A 24,697-nucleotide genomic window follows, 5' to 3' on the forward strand; every position below is an offset into this window, starting at 1 on the left:
AGGCTGACCTTCCAGGAGAGCGAGGGCAGCTCCTTAACACACAGCCTGAGACTTGACGCTCAGGATCCTACCGAGTGCTGTGTATACGTGACCCAGCATGGCTGCTGCCTTGTAGACACCACATCAGACTGGAGCATCCAAACTGATGTGTGTACAGGCCACAGCGGGACCACCTTCCTCTCCAGCATCAGATCATGGATGTCCAGCTCTGCCGTCATGCCGCTTTAAACAAGCAACGTCAAACATCGCCTCTGGACAGACTGTGGGTGTAGACTCACACTCTCTGTCCCTTCATTCAATTTGAATTAGATCTCAGTGCAGTGGTAGTTACTGTACATACTAAAAAAGGGGTGCATGACATGACACATTTGAGAAAGAGCATAAGAGGGGCTAGATACATTTTTCTTGTAAAATAAATTGTGCATATAATATTACTAGCCTAGGAAACAGCAATAAAGACATGGGGCATAAATAAAGATAATTTTAAGATTAACAAATCAGTGTCTTTTGAAAAATCTGCTGACAGCTGTGTGTCAGGACTCTCAAAAACAACTTGTATGTACATCACACCTTTTATCACTGACATAGAGCCTTCAAACAGTGGCGTGCTGTATCTTTCATTCCCAAAGTATATACATATATGTGTGTGTGTGTGTGTGTAAGAAAAGTGGGAGATTATAAGTCACAATGAGCATAATTGTTTTTCCATTTTTTTTTTTTTTTAACCTTTTGAGAGCTGGCGTTTTGCACCCTGCTGTGCAACTTGCGATGCCATTTAAAATGAGCAGCAGACTATTGCAGGTAATGGCTGCCTGCCTGAAGTGTGACTGTGTACGCATTTGTTCATCTGCCTTTGTCAGTATGTGTGTGTGTGTGTGGTAGCAAGCTTCAAGCTATCGTGGATGGGTTTTGACAAGTGACGTGCTGCACTCCAGAAAGCTGGAGTGAGATGACTGACTAATTCAGGCTAGGTTGATAACTGAGATGTAGCAGAAGGAGATTCAGGCATTCACTGTCAGCTGGAAGCACACTGCGTTATCCGCTATCCTGTCAGGGCAGACAACAAGATATAACTAGCAGGACAGAGAGGGATGAATTTGTAAAATCACTGAAACCTGCTTGTCATAGTTGGTCAAAACTGACAGGCTGAGCTGGAAAAACAGCTAGTTATTACACACTACTTCTACACTTTAATTAGCCATGAAAAGATCTCATTAGAGCTGTTTAGTTACACTTCATCACAAGCTGCATTGCGATGTTTTCAGGGAATAAATTCCCATGGCTTTGTATCCATTTTGCGGGGAAAATGGAGGCAGTAGGGCTCATCATTCAGTAACTTACCGTCACCGCTTGTGCTCACAAGAACACCAACTAGGACTCACTAACACAGGACTAACTACGCTTACCCTGAAGTATCTGTAATAGCTTCCTAAATTTGTGCTTGTTTTTAAGATGATTGTGATTATTATTAAGGTGTGAAAGTGACTATCATTAGGCTTTGAAGCCTGTGTTAGTCAGAGGTGATCTGCAGATGATGGGCAGGTCAGTGGTTGAAACTGATGTTCATCTGCATTTCATTTGTATAAATTAGATCAGAAAAACTCTACATATGTAAAACAAAGAGCTAAATGTAGTTAGCTGAATATCATACAATTAGATAATAAAACTTTATAAAACGATTAAACAGTATGATCATATCATCGCAATACAATTCCACAGACTGTCCATTAACAGTAATGTTTAATTATTACCCAGTCCTACCATATGGCAGAGGCTGCTGCTGCATCATAGAGGAGCAAAATTGTGTTTAAGTAGACGAAATAGAAAAAAAAAAAAAAAGCTTTTTTTGGAATTTCACAAAAATTTGCAAATTGTGCAAAAATGTTAATGAAGCACAAACGGCCATTTAAAATGTGCAAAGAACGCAGTCTGGTGTAACCTAAGAATCTGCCAGAATGTTCTTGAGGCAGTGCAAATGAAACTGAAGCTGTGCGATGTGAGGAAAAAAAATAAATCTTGGCAGATCCTTGTGAGGATGGATTTCCTCTTTCCCAGTTGCCTCGAATTTACTCCGCCTGGTGTCATAATTGCTTCATGTGACCAAGGTGCTAATAAGGTGAAGAAAGTGCGAAAACTAAATAAACAAATAATATGCAAACGTGTCTTGAGGCCTCGTGTAAAAAGTGCTTGGAGGAGCTGTAGCTGTAGCGGGCACGCGGATGTCTGCACAGCGCCTTGCGTAAATCCACTGATGACAAAGTTTACATCATACAGGACGCAGCAGAACTTTAGCTGAAGGCCTGCACACAATGTTGCAATCAATGCTAAATATGGTACTTTTTTGTATAAATTTATTTTTAAAAAGACCAGGCCTTTTAAACCTATTTTATTGCCATTTTTTATTATTCTATTTACGTTTTTTACTTGGAATACAATATCTAAAAAAAAGGGTATTTAAGTTTTTGTTATTTTAAAGTTTTGATATGATTTAAAACCAACTTTAATGTATCTATTCTCTCTGTTTTGCAATAGTTGCAAGAGTAGAAAATATTTTGAAAATGTTTTCAGATAGCTAGTTGGGGTCTCGCTACCTTAACATGCTCGGCCATTTAGACAGAAAATTAAGATTGAATACATTTTGTGCAAAATAAGAGATATAGCTTTGCCCCCCCCCCCCCCCATGCACCCACATCTGCTCCATTCCTCTCCTCCTCCTCCCATTCTTTCATGTTTTCCTCTCCTCGTCGCCTTCTCCATCATCACTCCTCCTACTAGGGTTACTCTCCAAGTGTTGGGTGCGTTGTGCAGCCCACGTAGCTCAGAGCGGTGCGGACGGCGGCTCTGCCAGTGAAAACACAAGTGTGTAACAGGATAATGAGAGAGCGAGAGAGGACCTTTCTGTTCTCCATGTCTCAGCACTTTCTGATCCCTCGCTCGGCCTCAATCCTCACCCCTAGCCCACGGTATCTGGAGCCGCTGCAAGAGTGTGTGTTTCAAAAGACAATCAAAAGACCTGAGAAAGCTGAAATATAATCTGCAAAAACTACGACTTATATTTACAAAAAGACACACATGAGAAATTATTTCTTAAACTTTCAGTCCTTTAAATGCCTCCTGTCTCTATGTGCTCCAACACCAGACAAGACCTCTCCCTTCCTAAGCAATGAATGATAATCGCAGCCGCTGTCATCACTCTCCTGTGCACCCTGACCTCACGTTCGCCTCTGGTACCCTCCCAAAGGACTCCAAATGATGCCTGACACATGACACTTGAAGCAACATTATGCAACTATTTTATGTTAAAATAACAGCTTGAAAATCATTTGGATGCTACACTAACTTGTAACATTCCCACTCAACGCCCCGAACGCCTGTTCTTGCACTCTGTAACTTGGGGTGAGCGGGTACGATCTCCCACGAGAAGTCTGCACCATGTCACACACCACCAACTCAACTATGGGTCTTCAGCTAGCTATAAAAAGAAACTGTCGCGGTATTCTCAGTACAGACATCATGGCAGAGGCACAGCATCTACATTTTCGCACACAACTGCTGTGGGTTTATGATGTTTTCAGTCAGATTAGCTAAATACTGACTTGACATGAGTGGACAACATGATTGCTGGTTTGTACCGAGGTGTTGTTTCTGCAATTGTTGTAAGGGCGATCAATAGGCTTTTGTTTTCAGTGCATGAGCTTCATCGCTCGAACTCGGAGCCAAACGGCGCCGGGTCCTATAATTACCACTTGTGGCTGCAGAGGCCGCTGTTGCCACTGCTCAGCAAAAGTTATATAGTCTTGCTTTAACACACACATGCACACACACGCACTGTGACAGACAGTAGAGTTTGGAATGGAAGGTCTTTCTCATATGGCTGGAACGGGGTCTATTTTCTGGCTGAGCAGCTCACATCCCGTTTGTGAGTCTTGGCAGCCTGACTGGGAGTTTCTCTCAGGTCTCCTGGGTCCTCTGAGGTTGAGCACAAAAGTACATGTGCACGCACGCACGCACGCACGCACCCACCCACCCACCCACCCACGCACGCACCCACCCACCCACCCACCCACCCACCCACATGTATATACAGGGATGTAAATACAAACACGCACACACACACTGACACACACTAAATACAAATGTTCAGTATTCATAATTCAAGTGGCTAACATTATTTCCCAGGAGTTCATTCTGTCAAGAGTTTAGTCATTTGAATCCACTTAAACAGAGAGCAGATCTTTCAGTGTCCTCTGGAATAACACAGTGAGCACTGAACTGAGGTCATGTATCAGTTGACAGTTGGCTGCATAATTTATGTTAAGTTGAAAATCTCTGGTGTCAGACACAGTTCATGCATAGACCATTGCTCATACATTGACTGTGCGACATCCACATAAAAAGGTAATAGACTGTAATAATGTCGCCCACCCTATGATGTGGCCTCTACTCTTCCCTCAGCTGCTCTCACTACAACCAGAAGAGTTTACCTCCGGACCAGTGGTTGATAGTGTTACTGAGGGAGGGAGGGGAAAAAAGAGACGGAGCGAGAAAGAGAGAGTGAAATAAGAAAATAAGAAAAATTATCAGTGTAAGAAACTATCAAGAGTAAAAACCCTCGGGATGCCCTTTAAATAAAAGAATTAGAAATATTCTAATGATAGTTAAATGTGAAATCATTAGCTCAATAAGCCAGATGTGATTTTGGCGCATCATCAGCTTTTCTTGTATAAGAAGTTACAGTTACCGTTGGACTGCAGGAGATGCTACATGTATCTTATAATTCACCTCAGTGCAGTATACGTATAAGAAACAGTGCTGTTATTAGGTTGTAAGGTTCATCTAGATTCTGACAGGAGGGTGTTGATTCAGATTTCTGTTCATTTTCAGGATTAAGTTTGTGTTACTGTATTCGATTAAATGCAAGATGTTAAATGTGGATAATTATTGGTACTTTTGTAATTAGTAATTTAATACATTCAGTAGCTTATGTGACACGCAGTATACTTATCATTGCAGGTACGACTGTTTATGAATAGTTTATGAAATGCGAGTGGAATATCTACAAATAAATCCTATTATTTATGTAATTTTGATCACACCCATGTACATATAAATAAATCCAGGAGTGACTGATGTCTCGTTTCCACATGGGCCCAATAAAAGCTACTGAGGGTGTGGATCAGTATCAACAGAGGTTATTTTAGAGAGGATACCTTATACTTTCAAAAGAACAAATCATTAATTCACTTATTTTAAGCTCTACCAAAATTGCCCTGGTTCCTTTAATGTAAAAACTCGGGACACTGGTTTGTCATACTTGAGTGATGTACAGTTTGCTGTCAACCGTAACAAGTTGTGTATGTGCTTGCATGCTTCTGTGTGTGTTTGTGTGTGTGTGAGAGTAGTGTGTGTGTATGTTTGTCTATATGTGTCTACATGTGCACACTTAAGTGTGTGTGTGTGCGCAAGTTTGTGTTCTGCATGTCTTGTGTGCTTGTGTGCATTTGCAGGCGCGTGCTGGTGTGCAAGAGGTGCTCCCCGTCGTGTCGGCCGCGCCACCATGCCATCTGGAGAGGAAATCGAGTGTGAAGTACAGTATAGTTTGGGACCAAGCTCCGTGGCAGTGGCTCAGCAGTTAGTTCATTAGTTCCAAACTTCCAGGGATTAGGAGAGAATCTCTACGGCAGGGAGGCAGGGGGGAGTCAGGGAGGATGGAGGGACCCATGTGGGGAAAAGAGAGGGAGAGACAGAAACACCAGGAGGAATATTGGACCATAGGGCACTAAGAGGCAGTGAGAGAACACGAGAGAGAGAGAGATAAACAATCTTAACCCCGAGGACCCTGGAGAGGGGAGACGAGCACGAGAGAGGGACAATGAAAGAACAAGACGGCAAGGGAGAGAGGAGGAGAGAGGACAGGTGTAGCCGTCAGTTCCGCTCCGGGGTTTCAACCTGCCCTCCCTCTTCCTCCACCCCACTGATCATACAGATATGATGATATGTGTAAGAGTGTTAGAGCAGTCAGCCTTGCCTTCCCTCCCCTCTCTCCTCCTCATTCTCTCCCCTCTGGGTCCATGGTGACAGTTAGCAAGCTCTGGGAGGCTTCTACCCTTTACTCCTTTTCTCATCTCCCTGTCTCTTAAGCAGCTAGCATTACTGCCAAGATGGAGCGTGGACATTTTGGAGTCAAAGCGGCAGGCAATTAAAGCAGGCACTCCTGGATTTCAGTTTTCAAGAGGAGGGGGTGGATTGACCTTCATCGCGTACCTTTTTGTCATGAATATCCTTCCCTGTTTTAAGGTGAAGGTGAAAGATAATGAAAAGAATACATTAATGAACACATAACAGGAGGGTGGTTTTGGGCAGTGGCCCTATTTAAGGCCCACCCATGCATACCCAGTAACTAACCTCGCGTTTCACCTAACCTATTGTTGCCTTCCCCACAACAGTGGTTGAGGATGGCATTTAGCAAGCTCAGTCTCTGCTTTGCTCCCATTCTCTCTCCCTAGAAAAGCACCACACATGCATTAAGACTCCATTGTTGAGGTCTGGCATCTCTTGGCAAACACACAGTGCCGACTGTGCGGTTGTCATGGTGAATATAATCACAGCTACTGTATACACTGTAGAAATTGTCAGTGCAAGACACTATAAAGTAAAATCTAAGTTTTCCACAACTACCACTCTCTTAAAATTGACTAATGATGATGACAGTGGTGATCTCACAGGAGCTATAGTCATTGATCACACTAAAGCTTTTGGCCATGTGAATTAATATCTCCTTTTAGGTAAGCACTATGCTGTTTGCCTCTTACAACATGTATTGCTGTGGTTTGATTTTTATCTTCATAATAAAAAGCAATGCAAATGTTGTTGTACATGGGTGACTGAGCAGAAATGTGTGCCTCAAGGTTCTACTTTAGGACCACTTCTGTTTTTATTAACAATCTGCCATGATTTTTTTCTCTGATTATCATGTTCAATTATATGCAGATGATACTATGATCTATAGTAGGGCTCTGCAATATGACCAAAATCTCCGATCCCAATACAGGTAATTTCATATCCATATACAACTCTGAGCTGACTTTTAAACCACATAATGAGCACATTATAAAAGGAAGCTAATTTTGGTGTCAGTGTTCTGTATTATTCCAGAAATTGTTTTCCATTTTATATCAGACACTTGCTTTCCAATTTATTTTACTGTTGCTGAACTGTGCTGACATTGTTTATCAAAACACTTCTACATCCAAACTTATTCCTTTTAATGTCATGTGTAATAAGCTCTGCAGACTTGTATTGGGATGTTTGTTTGTTAAAAGACCAATGTAAAATGCTTGACACACTCAGCCTGCCCCCTTTTTGTATAGGATCACAATTTCATTGGTATAAAATTAGAATATTTCTAAATATATTCATTTTAACTATGCTTATTGTTTAAAACAATGTTTTTGTTCTTTGTCCCTAATAAATTATTTACTAACCATGCTCTGATCAGCCGTTCTTTACTGCCTCCTTTGTCTCCAAGGAAATTGGTAGTCAAAAAAAAAAAAGCTTTTATGTTTATTGCTCCTTCAGATCAGAATAATTTACCTGTACATACTCGTTTCTCTGTCTTCATTTGGCTCATTCAATATTATTTCATTTGGCTTAATATAATAAATGTGATATTCACAATTCATACTTACAGTTCAGCTGATCCTAGAACAAATCTTTATCTGATATAATAGAAGGCAGGTTAGGTGTAATGTATTTGACAAAACATTGAGGGACGTTACGAAAGTCTGAACCAAAGTCAGGAGCTCAAAGTGTTGCGTCAGAACAATTTCTCTATTCATTTCTTTTCACATTTTTTTTTAGCCTAATTCACAATCTCTGTAGTTACGTTCACAAAATTGAAGATAAATATAATATATATCATAATGTGATGTCGCTTAAAAATATGCCTTGGATCGAGGTAATGTGCATAAAGTAAGAAACATAAGCCCTTACGCAGCCTTTGTTGACAGTTGTATTAATAAGAACTTTGTGCCAGACTTGAGTGCCCACTCGAGATGAGCCAGATATTAATTTTCAGATATCTATTTACCCACCAGTGATAAATCAGGTGCAGCAATTATTTATATAACAAACGAACAAATATTTCCTCAATACAACCTTCAAGTAAAACCTTCAAGTTTAGTGCCTAAAGAGGGGTCACAAATCCCAAGTAAATATCCCATGTGTATGTAATAAATAAGAAAAAAATATTTAATAATATAACAATTATTGTGCCAAATGGATTTCAAAACAACAATTAGTATCCAAAACAAATGTCTTAGTGGTATTCCTAGCAACCTACGCACACGCACACATTAAAACACACACCGGAAATACTGTTTATCCAACAGGAAAAAAAATTCATCTTAAGGGAAGGTATAACTACACAACAACCCCCATGGATTTCCAATTGCCACAGTGGAGGAAGAAGCTGAGAGTGTGGGAAGTGAAGAAAGGATGCCAGTAGGAAAGGTGCATTTTGTTATTGAGTAAATAACTAATTTTTATATTACACAGTATGACCTAGCAAACACATAATAGGTTACAGGATTTTTGCACACTGTGTCAGACTCTATGGTGGCAATGAATGGCTGAAATCAGTTTTGGTGCCATGCTATGTGTAGTACCGATGTAGCTGGCTCAGAGAGGAAGAAAGTAATGGCATTATAAGGCAGGAAAGCACTGTTTCATATAATCTATATTTTGATTAGGATTACTCAGAATGCTACTAGCTTAAGGAGGGGTAGCAAGCCAGCTGAGGGAAATTATTCTGCATGTTAAAGGAACCTGTGCTGCCCTGTAACTAATGGTATTTTTTCCCTTTATACTTAATAGCACATACAGGGCCTAATACTATGCTCTACAGGAACAACTTGCCAGCTAATTGCTTACAGAGAGAGAGAGAGACAGAAGGCCTCTGAAAAGGAAAGAAAATTGAATTATATCATTTTCAAAATTCACAGTTGTTTCTTGCAAATTCAGGCAAAGTTGGAAATAATGTCTTCCGTTTTATGTGAAATGAGCGGGTTGGTGAATGAAATAAGTGGATTAAAGCAGGATACTTTTGTTGGAATGAGACAGAGACATGAACCTGTCACATGCTGAGAGCTCAAGAGTCCAGCGTCTGAATTCTCCTCAAGCCTGAATGGCTGCTTCAGTGCTGCATTCCTCTCCGCATTTCCCCCTTTAAAAATGTAATAAAGACAGAGGCTCCGACATCCACCAGCTCCATCGCGGGGTCACAGTTTTAGCCTGTCAGTCACACAGGGCATCATCTTATTGTCTTTGTCTACTACAGGAACAGCCTCCAGCCAAATCAATCATCTTTATTATCATGACTTAAAAACCTTTGTTAGTTAACTTTTTACCCAGGCCCTTTCTTTATCCCACTCTCCAATCACAATTTCATGGGCAGTTCATGAGGGCCAATGGGGAGGTCGAGTGGGCGGGAGGAGAATGCTTTTAACCTGCTGCATCTGGTGCTTTCCCGCTGCTCACCCAGTGGGACATGGTCACCTTGTTTTAAAGGACTCTGATAGGGGGGAACCACTGCCTTTATACCATTATAATGGGGTGAAATGTGCTTGTTTTAAACATGTCATTTAGGTAGTTTTCCTTTCAGTGATTAAGACCGAACACCTGTCTGAAGGAGGGAGATGAAATTAAAATCATTCTGGATCATACAGCTGGGCGTGTGTTTGCGTGCTTCCTTGCCGACCTGTTCAAACAAAGCTCCATTTAATTTATACATGTGCATCTGTGTCTTTATGTACCTTTTTGCTGAGGGCTACACCATCCTCGCAGTCCAAGACGGCACAGTCGACATCCAACGAGGCCAGTTTCCTCAATTTTCGCTCATCATTGCCAGGGCAGTAGAGAACCGCCCTGCGGGGTATGTAGCGCAGCGAGGGGCCTGCAGAGTGATGGTGAGGACGCCATGCTTCGGCATACAACTGCCAGGCCGTGGGCTGGAGCCAACCGCTCTCCCTTTCAACACAAACATATACATACATAAGCACAGGGTGGCACACAGACATAAACATGTGTTTGTGTACACCACAAAAAGATACACAACACTCCCTGGCAGTGGGCACCATGAATGCACATGTCTTTGGTGCATTCATTACACATGAGTACACTCAGTATCAATAGTAAGGGCAACGAATAATTAAAGGTTGCTGCTGCATGCAGTTTTCTAATAATATCTACAGTGTTTTTATTACACATGAAGATCCAAGAGGAGGCCACATCCTCCAGATTAGAGTGAAAGTCTGGAAACGTTTCATTTTGGGAGTTCTGTTTGCCCTTCAGCTGTTCATTGAAGTGGATGAGAGACGCTGACCTGTGCTTTGGCACTCTTTGGTGAGAACAAACTCACCCAAACACTGAGCCACTCATATGCTAATGTAGCCACACTGCTGAATATCTAGGCAGGACAGAAAGTGAATGAGCAGGGGTGTCAGCGGTGGCTGGAGCTGAGTCATGGAAAAATTTAAGTTTGGGAAAGACAGTTGTAGTTTTTTTTTTTTTTTTAAAAAAGGTGAAATTATGTACCTTTATTCTTAGTATGAATACTATAGATGGAAAACCTACTTTATGAACAATTCTGCTCTTTTAGTCACACAATTACTAAATGTATAAACATGTGTAAAAGATGCAGACATTTTAAGATGCAATTATGATTTGAAATGTCAATCACAAAATGCGGCAGTGTAACTTTTATTGAACATGATTAAAATGGTAATAATAAAATTATTCAGCTCTGCCTTCAGGACTCATTATTGTCAGAGTTGTTTTACTGAATTTTAGTTCAAAATGTAAATAAGCTAATCACAGCTTCAAGTCACACAAATGCATTCCTTAAAAAAAGAAGTGAATGCCAGAATATTTTATTAAGAGGGTAACATAACTAAATATATTGAAACCTTGATTTTTTTATTCATTTAAAAAGTGTTTAGTTTAAATGCTTTCCTCAAATGTTCTGTAGTGCCCTGTGTTTGCTCTTCAGATGACCCTTCTTACAACAATGGAAACAACATTCAACAAGTTGATTTTAGTAGGTATTTTGTATTTACAAGCGTTTCTATTTCCAAGCAGCACTGACTGAACAACTATGTGCTGAAGCAAAAAGAAAAGGCAAAAATGTGCATTAAGTTGTTCCACCTTAACAACCTAAAAAAGTTATTTACTTGGATTATCACACTATGAAATATCGCACTGACTAATATTTGCTCATCATCGTATCTCCAACCTCCACGTGCACACTCAAATGTGCATGTGTAAGCTTCACACACACACAAGATGACAAAACAGGCAGCAGTGTTTGCATGTGTGCCCCCCTCCCATCCGCAAACAGTGCAGGCACACACCCACTCAACTGTGTACACCAATAATCACAATCATTGCACATGTCTTAATTATTTGTTACATCAATCTGGCTTCTGAAACAATTGGTCCTAATTAATAGTAAATGTTTAGGATACAGTTATATGTAATTAAAGTGAGAAACAGCATTTCCTACCACTAACTCTTGCTGGGAATCAGAAGCCCTTCGAGGGACCGTATTGGCAGGAAGAGAAAAGAAGAGGGGGGTATTCCTCCTATTAAAAGAGGGGGCTGATTATTCTCTCTTCTTGTCTTTTGCTCTCTAAAAAGGAGCTAAAGTCACTTCAATAGCCACTTAATCCTGTCAACTACGCTTCCACATGCCCTCCAGTCCCAATAAGGCCTAATCTAAACTGGGATGTTGCGGATGGAGCAGGCAGTTAAAACCAATTCAGGTTGCTTCCAGCATTTTAGTGCTTCCAGGTAGACAGAGCCTATTTGAGATGGGGACAGTATTCACAAAAGGCTTGGGGAGAAAACAAGGAAGAGGTCGGAGGAGGATTATGGCACACCACCATGCAAACTGTGGACCAGTGAAAATAGCTAGGGCTCACAGTCATTTTAGGGACAAAAAGCTACAGGGTTTAAATTGATGGAAAAGAGATGCAAAAAGAGTAAACGTAAAAATTAGAAAGGAAAATAGTGGGTGAGAGGACGGAAGTGAGAGTGCTGAGTGGTAGGGGTCCAAGAGGGGGGTTGTTGAGATCTAAATGAAATCAGTCTATTCTGTGCATACTGCTCAGGGGGAAATGTTAAAAAGCCATACTAAGTGCCCACTTAAAAGGCAAATAAAGCATAATATAACTGAAGTACAAAAAGATAGTGGCTGTAATTTAAGAGTAGGTTCCATTATAAAGGAGAAAAAAAACTGAAATGGGGAGAGGGAATTAAGCCGCCTTGATGTTGGCTACAAGTACACAAGAAGCAGGAGTCAATAACGGGGGCCAAAATCAGCATCTCTCTCACTTAGTTCCACCTTTCTACTTCCATCTCATTTTTAATAGCCTTTTTAATAGGGTATAAATATGAAACCGCATTTAGAAAGATTCTGCAGTCTACAGGAGGCAGACCTTACAGATATACGATATAGTCTCCTGAATGTAACGCTCCATTGTGGTGCCTTACATATAAGACAAGTGTGAATTAGCAGAAAGCTACGGGACAGCCACAATAAAACTGTGCCTCTAAATTCTACTGACATTATTAGTAACATCATCTACTAACAAGAAACAGCGCTATCAGAGTGCAGGCTCTGTCATTACATGGATGGCCACTGTTAAGACTTGATTCAGGAAAGGTGGTCTGGCCTTATAGTAATAGGGCTGCGATTCACGATTATTTTCATTATCATTACTCTCATTTCATTATTACTAAGCTGTTGATTATCTTCTCAATTAATCAGTTAGTTTGGGCAATGAAATAGGAGAAAGTAGTGAAAAATATCCCACAGTTTCCTCAAATTCAAGGGGACACGTTCAAATGTTTTGTTTTGTTTGACCAACAGTTCATAACACAAAGGTATTCGGTTCACGCTGATATAAGACTCTCAGAATTAAGAGGCTGAACCTGGAGAATGTTTGGAATTTTTACATGAGAAATGACATTTTAATGATTAATCAGCAAAGCAATTAATTGATTATTCGATTTGGTTTCACTATACATGTGTCTAATATTACACCTTCCGTACTAAATCCACATTTTACATTAAATTTTGCATGGTTTTTTTTGTCCCTTTATTCATATGTATAGCCTTATTTTACAAAAGTTATAACGGTAAATTATTCATTTAACATCAAAGCAGCATATCATTACATGATATGATCAATGTTGCAAAAAGCTAGGAAACCTGAAAATCATTGAATATTTTGTGTGGGCAGGAAAGAAAGAAAGGATTACTTTTAACAATATGGAAAGTAGTGTGTACCTAATTTTCAGCTGCAGTTTGGTTCATACAAGTAATTTCCATTATTCTTACACCATATTTAAAATTAGAATCTGTTAGAACAATAACAAAGCTTTTTTTTTTTTTATATTCAATTGACTTACTTTTCATTGGATTAATCTGGTGCCGGTTTTAGTATTAGGGTTTGACAAGTTATACATAAAATGGCAGACCTGGTGGCTATATTAAAAATTTTAATTTTCCCATAAAAACCCAAAGGGGCTGCTTGTATGTTCAAGTAGCCATTAACATCACAATCCAGTGGGGATCTAGGGATCGTCATCAAATACACACATCACTTCCATATACTACATGCAATCTGGAAATTTTTATTTACACCATCCCACATCTGGTTGACATTTTCCCATTATTAGATCACTATATACACTTGTGTTGTATATATTTTACAGTCCACAAAGAACCATATGCACCTACGTTACCAATTTCTTTTCCTCTCTTCTCTTTTTATTTCTTTCTTTCTTTTTTTTTTTACATGAAAGGTTATGATAACACAGGGCTATGTGGCTATATTAGCAGCTGTAAAGTGGTGGGACCTGGCCACAGTGACAACATTTACTGGTCTGAGATCAGAGGTAAGTGTGTGTTAGTGGGTTTATATGGTGCTGGATGGGACTGGTTCTCATTAGCTGCGAGGCAGCAGCAGACCCAGGCCTAGTGGCACTGAAATGGGGAGGGACGGGGGGGGGTTGGAATGTGGTGAGAGGGTGGTGAGCTCTGTGTTGGACTAGACATGGGCCCTTCCTGAGCCATGTACATTAGTTTCCCAGACCCAACAATGCAGCGTGTCATATCTGGACCTGCTGTCTAACAAGTAATTATCCTGTTCATCCAAAAAAGATTGTTCTTACAAACTGTGCAGCCCTCCTCCATGCTGGCCGAGCAGCATTTTACATGCAGATTTGTGTCTGTCTTCTTCCAACACCAGAGAGCGTCTTGGACAAAGCAGTTCACTGGTATAGAAGTATCAACTGATCTTCAATTCAGCAGAATAGCCTCTGATGATCTGACACCCACCGTCAGTGTCTCTGTAGTGCCTAACTACAATAAATCTACCTTGAACCACGCATCCTTGAACCTCACATCTTATCTTCGCCACTCTCAGACAACTATGTGACTGATGTACACTTTTGCCACATTCAGCTCCTATTTTCCCCAAGTTTCATCTTCTTATCTGTGAAATCCCCTGTCATGTAATCCAGACAGGGTCACCAATATTTCTCAAGGTAGCGTGTCACTAAGAAATGTCAGACTATGGAAGGGACAGACATTCACAAAACTTTGGTCCCGTTTCAGATTATGCTTCTCGCAAGTGGGGGTTTTATGAGCATCTAAGCCGAGATGATCCGGACTTGTCATTAAAATATTCCTCAGATTGAATGACTGTATTAAAAGTGTAATGTTATGTTTTTGCCTGACCAATGTTTCACCAGTGCAGCTGTAATTTTGGCGTCATATACAGTCAGTGGTGTCCCTGTGGGCTGGCCACTTGTACGTGAACGACTACAAAAATAAAATTACTAAAAAAACAAACTAAATGCCAAAGACTCGACCTCCTCAGCAGCAGCACACATTATATTAAATTTTGATACATATTTAATTTGACATAAGATGACTGATTGTGGTCTGGCAGTAAATACTGTATTACAAATAGCCTGTAGTAATTGCTTCATTATCATGACGTGATGATTACCATTTCCTGTAACTCTGCTGGCCTCCACCTGGCAGCATAATAGCTTAATTCAGGTGGTAATATTCATCCTACCACATGAATTACAGCAGATAACAAGTGGCCCACTTGAAAACAGGCCCTGACGATAGCCTCCCTCTAAATATGTAGATTTCCACAATTATCTCCAGCATGGTGGTGCAGGCAGAAGCTGTGTCTAAAATGCACAAAATTAAAGATCTGTGTTTCTACCCCACGATAATCAGCGACTTCTTAATATGCAAACTACATTCTGAGGTCTGCGGTGCTTAAGATTCCAGATTAAATTTGGTGAAAATAAAGATGAATAAAGAGTAGGGAGGAAAATCGATCTTGCTGAAGCATTGATGGGCTCTTTGTCTGGAGAACGCTGTCTGCGGGTGGGAAATAAAATGGTCAAAAAGTCATCAATATTTACCTAGCTTCATGTCCACCTGCCTGTCTGACACTTTTTTTAGAATGAAAAGGAGAGCTGAAGCATTCCCCACACGCGGTCTTCCTCACAGCATGATGCTGTATGTGTATGTTTTTTGTTTTTTTTTCTCTTTCACACTGCCTCAGGTCTGAGGACAGAATTGGATAGCAGAGAAATGCTGAAAAATTAAGCAGAGACACCCAAGACAGGGAAAGGAAGGAATCAAACACTTTTCCTCTACTTCTTCTCTTGTCTGCCCCCTGCTTTCATTGCTTGCCCTCCAGCAAATTGGAGCTCGGGATGAGCAATCCGTTCCTCTCCAGATTAGATCAGGAGGGGGCTGCAGAGTTTACTGTGGGCTGGCCTCTATTTTACTAGAAGGAGCAGGACAAACAATAGCACACTGGACCTGCTAACATTTTGTTGATGATAACTGTACTGACTGTACTGTGTTACCAAACAAACAACTGATATTGAGAACCAAGACCAGACACTCAATTCGCTCTGAGAAGTTAAGAAAGCAACACCCTGTTAAAGGAACACATGAACAGCATGTGTTCCTTTATCATCATGAAAGTGTAATACGCTGCTCCAACATGCAGAGGAGATCTGGATTTATCTAAGTCTCCAGCCATTTAACTAAATTCAGCATTTCATGTTTGGCACAGAGATTGGAGCATGCATGTTTTCTACTTCCTCAGATTATTTCACCACTGGCCCTACAGCTTCCTTTTCCTCCCTATAAAAAAAGCTAATTCCAGGGACAGTGTCTCTCACCATCAACAAAACCCCTTACTCATCGTCCCATCCATGTCTTCTCCCCCTTTCCTGTCTCATTAGTTTGGGTTTTATGCCTTAATCTACACAATGAGGATGAAGTCATGGCGGTTATCTTCAGCAGCCAATGTCTGTCTACCTGTAATCCTCCTCAAAGTCCCCGGCTTTCTCCCAGCTCACAAATCGGCACACAATGCCTTTATGCAAGGCCTTTGCCGTAATGCCCAGAGACGACTGCAGACTTTTTTTTTTTCCTTTTTTCCCCATCCCCTCATCCCTCCACATAAAACTAGTTAAATCCCACTCCTCCTTAGAAGAACGGAGATGTCTTTATCTAGGTCTCAGGACAGGGAAACGTCAGAATGTAAAGGACATAAGAGCTTTCATTCGCGGGAGTCACAAGCAGGTTTTGATGACTGGCAGTTGTCACTCCAGCGCTCTGTCTGTCACAGACAACCCAATAAATCCATTCAAGTCAGTACTGATCACTGAGCAGCCTAGGACAGCAAAGGCCAAATCAATTTTAAATAAATAATATAATGCCATTTACATGTGTGTAGATAATAAACTTTACATGACAGTTCAAAAGGAAAAAAAAAAAAAAAAAAAAAAAAAAAAATCAATGAATTTATCTTTAAAAGTTAATTGAGAGGGGAACTTAAAAAGGTCAAACAAGTCACTCCATTCGAGGAGGGCATAAGGGGGTTAGCTTTTAACTTAGCATTTTTATTGACTCTGGCAAAACAAAATGAGCGGGCTCTGTAGGATTGTGCACTCTGCATTGGCCATTCAGGCCTTCAGAGCCCCATTGTAGTACTTTGAAGAGAATGAAAGGAAACCCCACTGGTGGAAATGCAGTGGAACAGCCCCACAACAGGCCACAACTGTTCCCTTATGCATGAAAGGCAGGGACATAAAAGACAAGATGGACTTCTGAGGTAGGGCCAAAAACAAAGGCAACAAAAGTGCTGATCACGAGGGGATGACACGACTCGTCTCGGCAGAAGGAGCAGGGAGAAAAGGGGCAGGGGACAATAGCACTCCCGGCCAAATGACATGTTGAAGAATTGAAAAATCCACACAAGAAGTGTCTTCTCAATTCACTAAACCCACAAGAGCTGGGTGACTGTCGGCTGGACCCTGGTCAGCCTGAGGGGGGTGGACAATAACAGCCCACAGCTTTTCTCTTTCTAACTTTCTTTCCCAAATCTTTCCCTGTTTTGGCAAACAACTTGGCAAAGGGCAAAGACGGACTGGGGTGACGGCTTTAGTCTGCACACACCAAACCGAAACCAAACCAAACCTAATCAAAGCATGGTGGGTTCCGCTCCCGCAGCTTCCGTTTTGATCTGTTGGCTGTCTGTGTGTCTGATCTGTTTCTGTTTGTGCCCTACACACAATTATGCTACTGCATAACCTCCATGGAAACAGTCAGACGAACAAAAACATGTTTGCTCTCATTCAAAAAGAATCTTTTTTTTAGCCACACAGTGTAATGGCTGCTGATATTTCAGCCAGTATTTCAGATGTCAAACTAAATAACACTGCGTTAATAAGAACGCTTCCTGCCGGTTTCTCCCTGTTGGCTTCTAGGCTGAGAGCAACTGTGTGTTTCTGATTTCCCATTGTAGGAAATATGTATGAGGAAGCGCACACACAGCTGTGTGTGTTTGTGTGTGTGTGCAATACCTTAAAATTTATGGTTAGTCTTAATATAAAATCTATCCATAATGTTCCACGCACCCAGGAGAGGAATTTGCGTGAAACAATGGTAATTTTTGCTTATATTAATGAATTGTTTTTCATACAAATCTCATGCACTGCATATGGAGAAAAAATGTATTTTCTTGATAATAAAAAAAACCTACGGACACCTTTAAAGTAGGGGCGAGGACTAGCTGTTCACCCACATGCTGAACAGTGCACTCCACAGGTAAAGGCCCTCCTCCTCGATAGCCTGAGGCCTATCCCACAATTCTTCACACATACCCACGGGCCCTTTCACTGGCCATCACCCTGTCTGATTAATGGATCGATGTGGTAATTGATTAGTGAAGAGGAGGTGGGAATAAGAACATAGGTCAAACGTCAATAATGTCCCCCTGACAAAAGCTGGAAGACGTAAAATGTACCAGTGATAGCCTGCAGCCAGACCTCTACCCATCAAAGCCCTGGCAGGACTAACATAAAGGCCCCGGCCCATTCTCCAGCCTGCCCTGCCCTCCCTCCACAACGCTCCTTTTCTCTTGGTAATTCTGTCTGTTAAAGTGACAGGAACCATTCTGGGAGCTGCTTGTCAGCTCACCTTCATAAAACAAGCCGTAAAGCAGCAAATAACAGGCTTATATGGCTTCATTATACCGGCTATGCAGGATCACAGCCCTGGGCTGGGGGAAGGGGGGGGGGGGGTCGTGTTGGTAGCGGAGAGGCGGGGAGAATGTTGGCAGGACAGCCTGGTTCTCGTGGAGGTTTGTTGTCCCAGCGGCTGTCACCATGTCCATGTTTGCTCAGGATAGAGGACCACTTGACCCCATTCAACCCTGTATTCCCCAAAATCCCAAGCAGGACAAACAAAGAGGTATGACTCACTTTGGAGATGCTGTCACAGTTCAGTCTAATGATTCTTTAACTTTGATGTCCTGCTACTCACTTCATCCTGATGTTTTTGAATCTATGCCCTGCTACACTTACCACAAGACACTGAAAGTTGAAAGATTAATTTGAGCCGTCTAACAAATATCATCCATAATCAAGCACAAACAAACTGTGACGGTGTATCTGAACAGTTAAAAAATGAGGAGAACAGGGCCAGATGGAGCATGCATCTGCGACAGTAAACCTTTGGCCGTGGCAGGGCCGGACGTGAGAAAGATTCTCATTTATTTCATGCAAATATCTTTGGGTCGTTTCACAACCTGACAGTGGGGGTTGCAAGGTGGTCATTATCTCAGGTTGTGTCTCCAAAACATTCCCCCTGTTTTTCCAGAGTCAGCCACGGGTGCCTGGCAAAGAAGTCAGCAGAAGTAGCTGAAGCAGCAGCAGAAGCGAATGTGAGCACTTGTGTGCTTACCAGTCCGTGGCACAAATAAGGCAAGTCCCTAGTCTTCCAACACAACTCATGCATTTCCCCACAGACTTTCACACTTCAAATGGAAATTCAGCTCTTTCCCCCCTTAAGTGTTGTTTTCAAAGAGCAACATTTAACATAGAGAATCATCTCGTGTACATATATGATGTTTAATTATTATCCTACATATAAAATGACTAGGGCTCCATTAAGGTTCAAAGCTTCAACAAGAACTATAAATAGGCTGTTGATATTAGCAAGTCAAATATGCAGCATAAAGCTTGCAGAACATCTGGTAGCAAAGCTTACACTATGTGCACCAAAGTAACTGTCCCTTTATGTGCTTATCTGTCATGTGCCCAGTCCCAGTCGTGTTGAGATCAGTCACTTATCTCTTTAGCAAGGCTGCGAGGCAGCAGTACAAGCGCCATCACTGTGATCATTGTATAGTTAATTGTCACCTCCATCAACATTAGCACTGTCTAACATGCTTAACAGAGGGGGAAAAGGGGGGAGCTGACTGCACGCTCTATTCTGAGGCTGACACTTGTTCTCTGAGGGGCGGTTTTTGGTGTCAGGATTACAGTGCATGGGAGAAAAGAGGCGGAGGAGAGGTGGGGAGCCTTCTCCACAACTCATGTCACCGAGTCTGTCTGTAATGGCAGCAGAGGGGGAAAGAGAGGAAGAGAGACAGGGAGCCAGGGAGGATTGATGGGTGTTTACTTTTGAGCAGTCTCTCAACCAATGACAGAGCAAAGAGACCAGCATGTACTGGGACTATCTTCCCTTGACAGTCTGTCATGGGATAACTAATTAACCCCCCACCTATTATGGCTGGTGATACAAACTCTGACCATATAGTCACATGGCAATACACAGGTCACATGCCTCATATAGGCTTATTTGGATAAACGCCACATCAAAAAACACACACAAGATTGGGAAAGGTTCAGTGTAAAGACAGTCACACACACACACACACACACACACACACACACACACACACTTGGCAAAAGGCCAGAAGGATTCAAATGTGTCGCCACCGAACCATATGGATACACACATCCGAGCCTAATCTAACAAACACTGCAGCACACACATGCATATTCTGGCGTGCACACAGACACACATATCCGGACTGTAAAACAGCATTGCCATCTTGAGCCCCCTGGATCACTGGGGCCATCTGACACTGTGGAGCCTGAATGCATTAAGACTGGCAAGGTGGCTGCACTTTCCATCTCAGCTAGCACAGTTACATAACGCTACATGATATGAATGCATTAACAGTATTAGTTCTGCAGGTGAGAACACTTCTCACTACTCATGAATGATAACCGCTTCACATTTACATAATAGATAATGTTGCTGCAGGATGTCAAACCAACTTCCATTAAGTTAATTATCTAAGGTAAAACAACTGCTGTCAGACTGACTGTCATGGGAAAGAATCTGAACTGAATGCAAAAAAAAAAAAAAAAAAAGAAATAAAAAATAAAGTAGAGCATGCTTTCACTTTTGCATAAACCCACTCATCTAGGATTTGGAGTTGAAGCAGAGGAGATGATGCCTAGTTGAATCTACAAGTGTCAAGGATCCTCTCATGGGGAAAAAATTAATGGAAAGAGGAGGTAGAGAATAATGAAGGCTGAAGCTGAGAAAGGATAAAGCACCTCTTAAGTTTGAGGTGGAAAAAGAGAGCAAACAAGGAACGGAAAGGCGTGGTTGTACGGGCAAGCTAAGAAAATAAAAAATAAAAAATGGCTCATAACATCCACTACATGGGACAATCTGGGCTGGGGTGTGCCTGGATATGGATATGACTGGAACAGCAGATCAGTCGGTGGATCAGACTATTAGGATATTTGGCCTACGATGTGATATGTACTGCGTCTGGTCTATTGCCCCCACCGATCCACCCATCCGGGCCCAGACACAAACACGCCCCCGTACCCCTCCTCGGACCTCAGAAAAAAGTCTGACAGATGGGTGTACTGGAAAGATCCACTCAGGAGACCAAAACATACTAAGGCACTGTCTGTCCAACATTTGGATTTGGAGGAAAACTACAACAAGAGAAAAACAGGACAGAGAAAAAAGGGACATCTGTGGCATTTGTCTTATTTCCTCTCTTGTGGGACATGATGTGTCATGAGTGAGCAGAGAGTCTTTTGGATCATATTCCATTTAATTAATGAACCCCCCCCCCACCCCCACCCCCACACACACACACACACACACACACCATTCACACCCCAACTCATAGCACTTCATCTCTTCCCTGCAAGTTGCCTGTGCCCCCAAGTGGCTGAACATGATAACTGCACCTATTTTACAGATGAAAAAAACTTGTGAAACCACTGTGCATCAGTAGTCAAGGCCATTGAAAACTCACTCACTCCCTGAAAATTTACTTTTAAACTTAAGCCTCTAACTCTCTTGTAGCATTGTACTATTTAACAAGCACTGAGAAGAAGTGACTATAAAAAGATCCTCCTGTGACTCAAACATATTTACATAACAAACTTAAGTACACTACAAAAAAATACTGCAAGTAGAGCTGAATGGAGATTTCTCACAAAAGGAGTGAGCATTACTCTTCTTTCATGGTCGACTGCTCGAGATCAACCCAGCCTCTTCACAATGTGTGTGTGAATAGAGGTGCTCCTGAATGCATAAAAATCAACTATGTCAACTATGTGTTACAAGATGGCAGAATGATATATGATATACAAGTGGGCTAATAATCACTTTTCCTGTCTTCACAAATCTCCCACTGTTTTGTCAATTCTTGGTAATAAATGCCACATAAACAATAAAGATATTAGGTGACTTTTACTACCACCCTTTTTTCCTATAGCTGAACCACCATTTGTGCACGTCATCACTGAACAGTAAGAGTTATTAAAAGAGGAATTTTAAATAATGAAGCGGATGCTCCCTATAGGGTTTAAATGACAGACGCTTCATTCTCCTAACCAACAGGGATGCCTTTTGCCCTCGACTTCTGCCCAGCCCCAAGCCTTTAATTAAGACTGGCTTAGACCCGATTGATCCTGACACACCAGGAAGTTTCTTGAATATCTGACCATGGAAGTATTATATAGGCCACAACCCCCCATAGCAGCCCACACCCCCCACCCACACCCACATGAAAAGGACTGTAAGCTGAAAGCCCTTCTGGTCGGTCCGTGGGACATTACAAGATTGAGGTATGCTTGCACATTCTGCATTGACCCTTAGCTACTATATCAGGCTTGTTTCTTGTCTATATCTATTATCAGATTTTTTTTGCACTTACTATACACATTATAACAAAAATACAATGTCTGTACTGTATGTTTGCACTTAGTCTACGCCAAAGAATGGCCTGACAACAGTAATTCCATCATTAACTCATGTAAAATTGGTTGTATCCAAGTTTCAAACCTCACATCAAACTTTGGTATGGCTCTGTTAAGTCAAATATGATGGGAAAAAAAATACAGCAAGTCGTCTCCACAACAACAGGCCTGCACACCACATCATTAAATCAACAACACATTTCCTGCAGCAAAAGCAGTGATGCAAATAGGAAGCTGCGATTGTCAGATTGTCGGAGCTCTGTGTGCTGCGGGTGTTGTGCACCACATGGAGAGAATTCTTGTACCGGCTTTCACCGCAACACAGCCACTGATGAGTCAGTGAGCCCCATGAAAGTGCAAGAGCTTCACAAACACTGCCTTCGCTTCACTGTGTTCCAGGATTCCCCTGGACCAGAACTGTTTGATAATGTTAATACAATGTTAAGAATACAGGACACAAAATAAACATATGTGAGTTATATTTATTAGCAGCTGAAAAAAAGTTGAGATAAAATCGTAAGGTAAGGTGAAAAATATGATTTGTTGGACCACTGGCACCTGACTCTTTGTCAACATCTGATTTAAGTAAACTGCCAAAATGCCAAGTGGATGCAAATTTTAGACAAACCACGCTGTCTCCTCACAGTTTGACACAGGTTCCACATGACAACCTGAAGGGCTTGGAGATGTCCGAGGGGAGGAGCGAGGTGGTGCAGTTGAGAGGAGAGGAGTTTACAGTTCAAGACTCTGATCTGCTGGAGGAGAAATCCAACCAACCTGCCAAGCTGTTACCTCCAGGTGTGGGCACAATAAAAGGCAACACTTGTACAATGTAATGCAAGCAAACACACCAGCTATTCAGTAATTACTCCATTTGAAAATGAACCAAAACCATACAGTGATGGGGTACAGACCTGGGTCAGAAAATGTGTCTTGTCCCATTCACATCAACAGAGAACATGTTCCTACAACTTGTTTGCTATTGATATCAATGGGTCAATGACCCTTCTCCTGACCTAAGCCTAATGAGGTTCTGGGTAAATTCATTCAGTGATACCAACCATAGAATTACTGTAATAACACTATGGTATTTACACACCTTTAAGCCCTCTCAGCCAGAAACTTGACTCTTGTCTTTTACAAAGATACTTGGCACACTATAACAACAAAATTACTATTAATCTCAGTCAACAATTCCCTGATATTGGATCGTATTGGAAATATTGCACAACACACTGAGAATTGAAGTCCATGCACTACTGTGTGATAGTTCTAGAAAGAGGAAAATAAAAATGTTGGTCTAATGGTGAACTGACACTGTCATATTGGCTGTAACGGCTGATGTAGCAAACCTAATGATGGTGTGTTAGTAGATGAAACATCCAGAAACATAAACACAGACACAGCCGCATGGTGGAAAGTGACAGGGAAAGTGCAGGACCCTCACCTTGGCCTGTATTGGGTGTGGTGGAGGTGGGGTGGGCAATAACCAATGCCCCTTCCTTCCCTTTCTGGGAGGATCATGGAAACTAAACTCAGTGTCACATTTTCAACTTATCTGGCACCAACTCACTTCAGAACGAGCCTGAAATAATGTAAACCTTGATAAACTGCAACTATAGCCTGGCAATCAAGAGGTTTAAAAGACAGAAGCAATTACTTTTATCAACAAAACCTACCATACGTTACAAAAGATGCTGAAGCAGTTATGCATGAGTAAAATCCCTTTTACATTAACAACCCAGGTTGTTGGGCTCAGGAGTTCAATTCTGTTCACAGAGATCAGGATCATGTCACTTGTTGCTGCAAAGTTGCTTTTCTACAAAATGTCAGAGGTAGCACAAAAAAGTGTAAATTTGCTGTATTTAAATTTTTGCATTCTTATGAAAAGCCAGAGCAACACTTTATACTAATAACCTGATCTGAAAAGAATGTCATTTATGGCTGAAAGCTCTAGGACTGACGGCTAATGCCCACCAATAGGTTGTTATAGTAACCCTAT

The 24,697-nt window shown here is 41.5% G+C and overlaps 1 protein-coding gene across 1 annotated transcript in view; it reads right to left on the reverse strand.

Annotated features, from left to right (window-relative positions):
* The window catches only part of clybl (citrate lyase beta like), a 58,925-nt gene that overhangs the window by 17,641 nt on the left and 16,587 nt on the right, over positions 1-24,697 (reverse strand). Inside the window, exon 2 of the mRNA XM_056389940.1 lies at positions 9,813-10,026. Coding sequence (XP_056245915.1) covers positions 9,813-10,026 — 214 coding nt within the window. The remainder of the gene's footprint in view (positions 1-9,812; positions 10,027-24,697) is intronic.

Source organism: Seriola aureovittata, chromosome 11, assembly GCF_021018895.1.
Source record: "Seriola aureovittata isolate HTS-2021-v1 ecotype China chromosome 11, ASM2101889v1, whole genome shotgun sequence".
NCBI classification, from domain to species: domain Eukaryota; kingdom Metazoa; phylum Chordata; class Actinopteri; order Carangiformes; family Carangidae; genus Seriola; species Seriola aureovittata.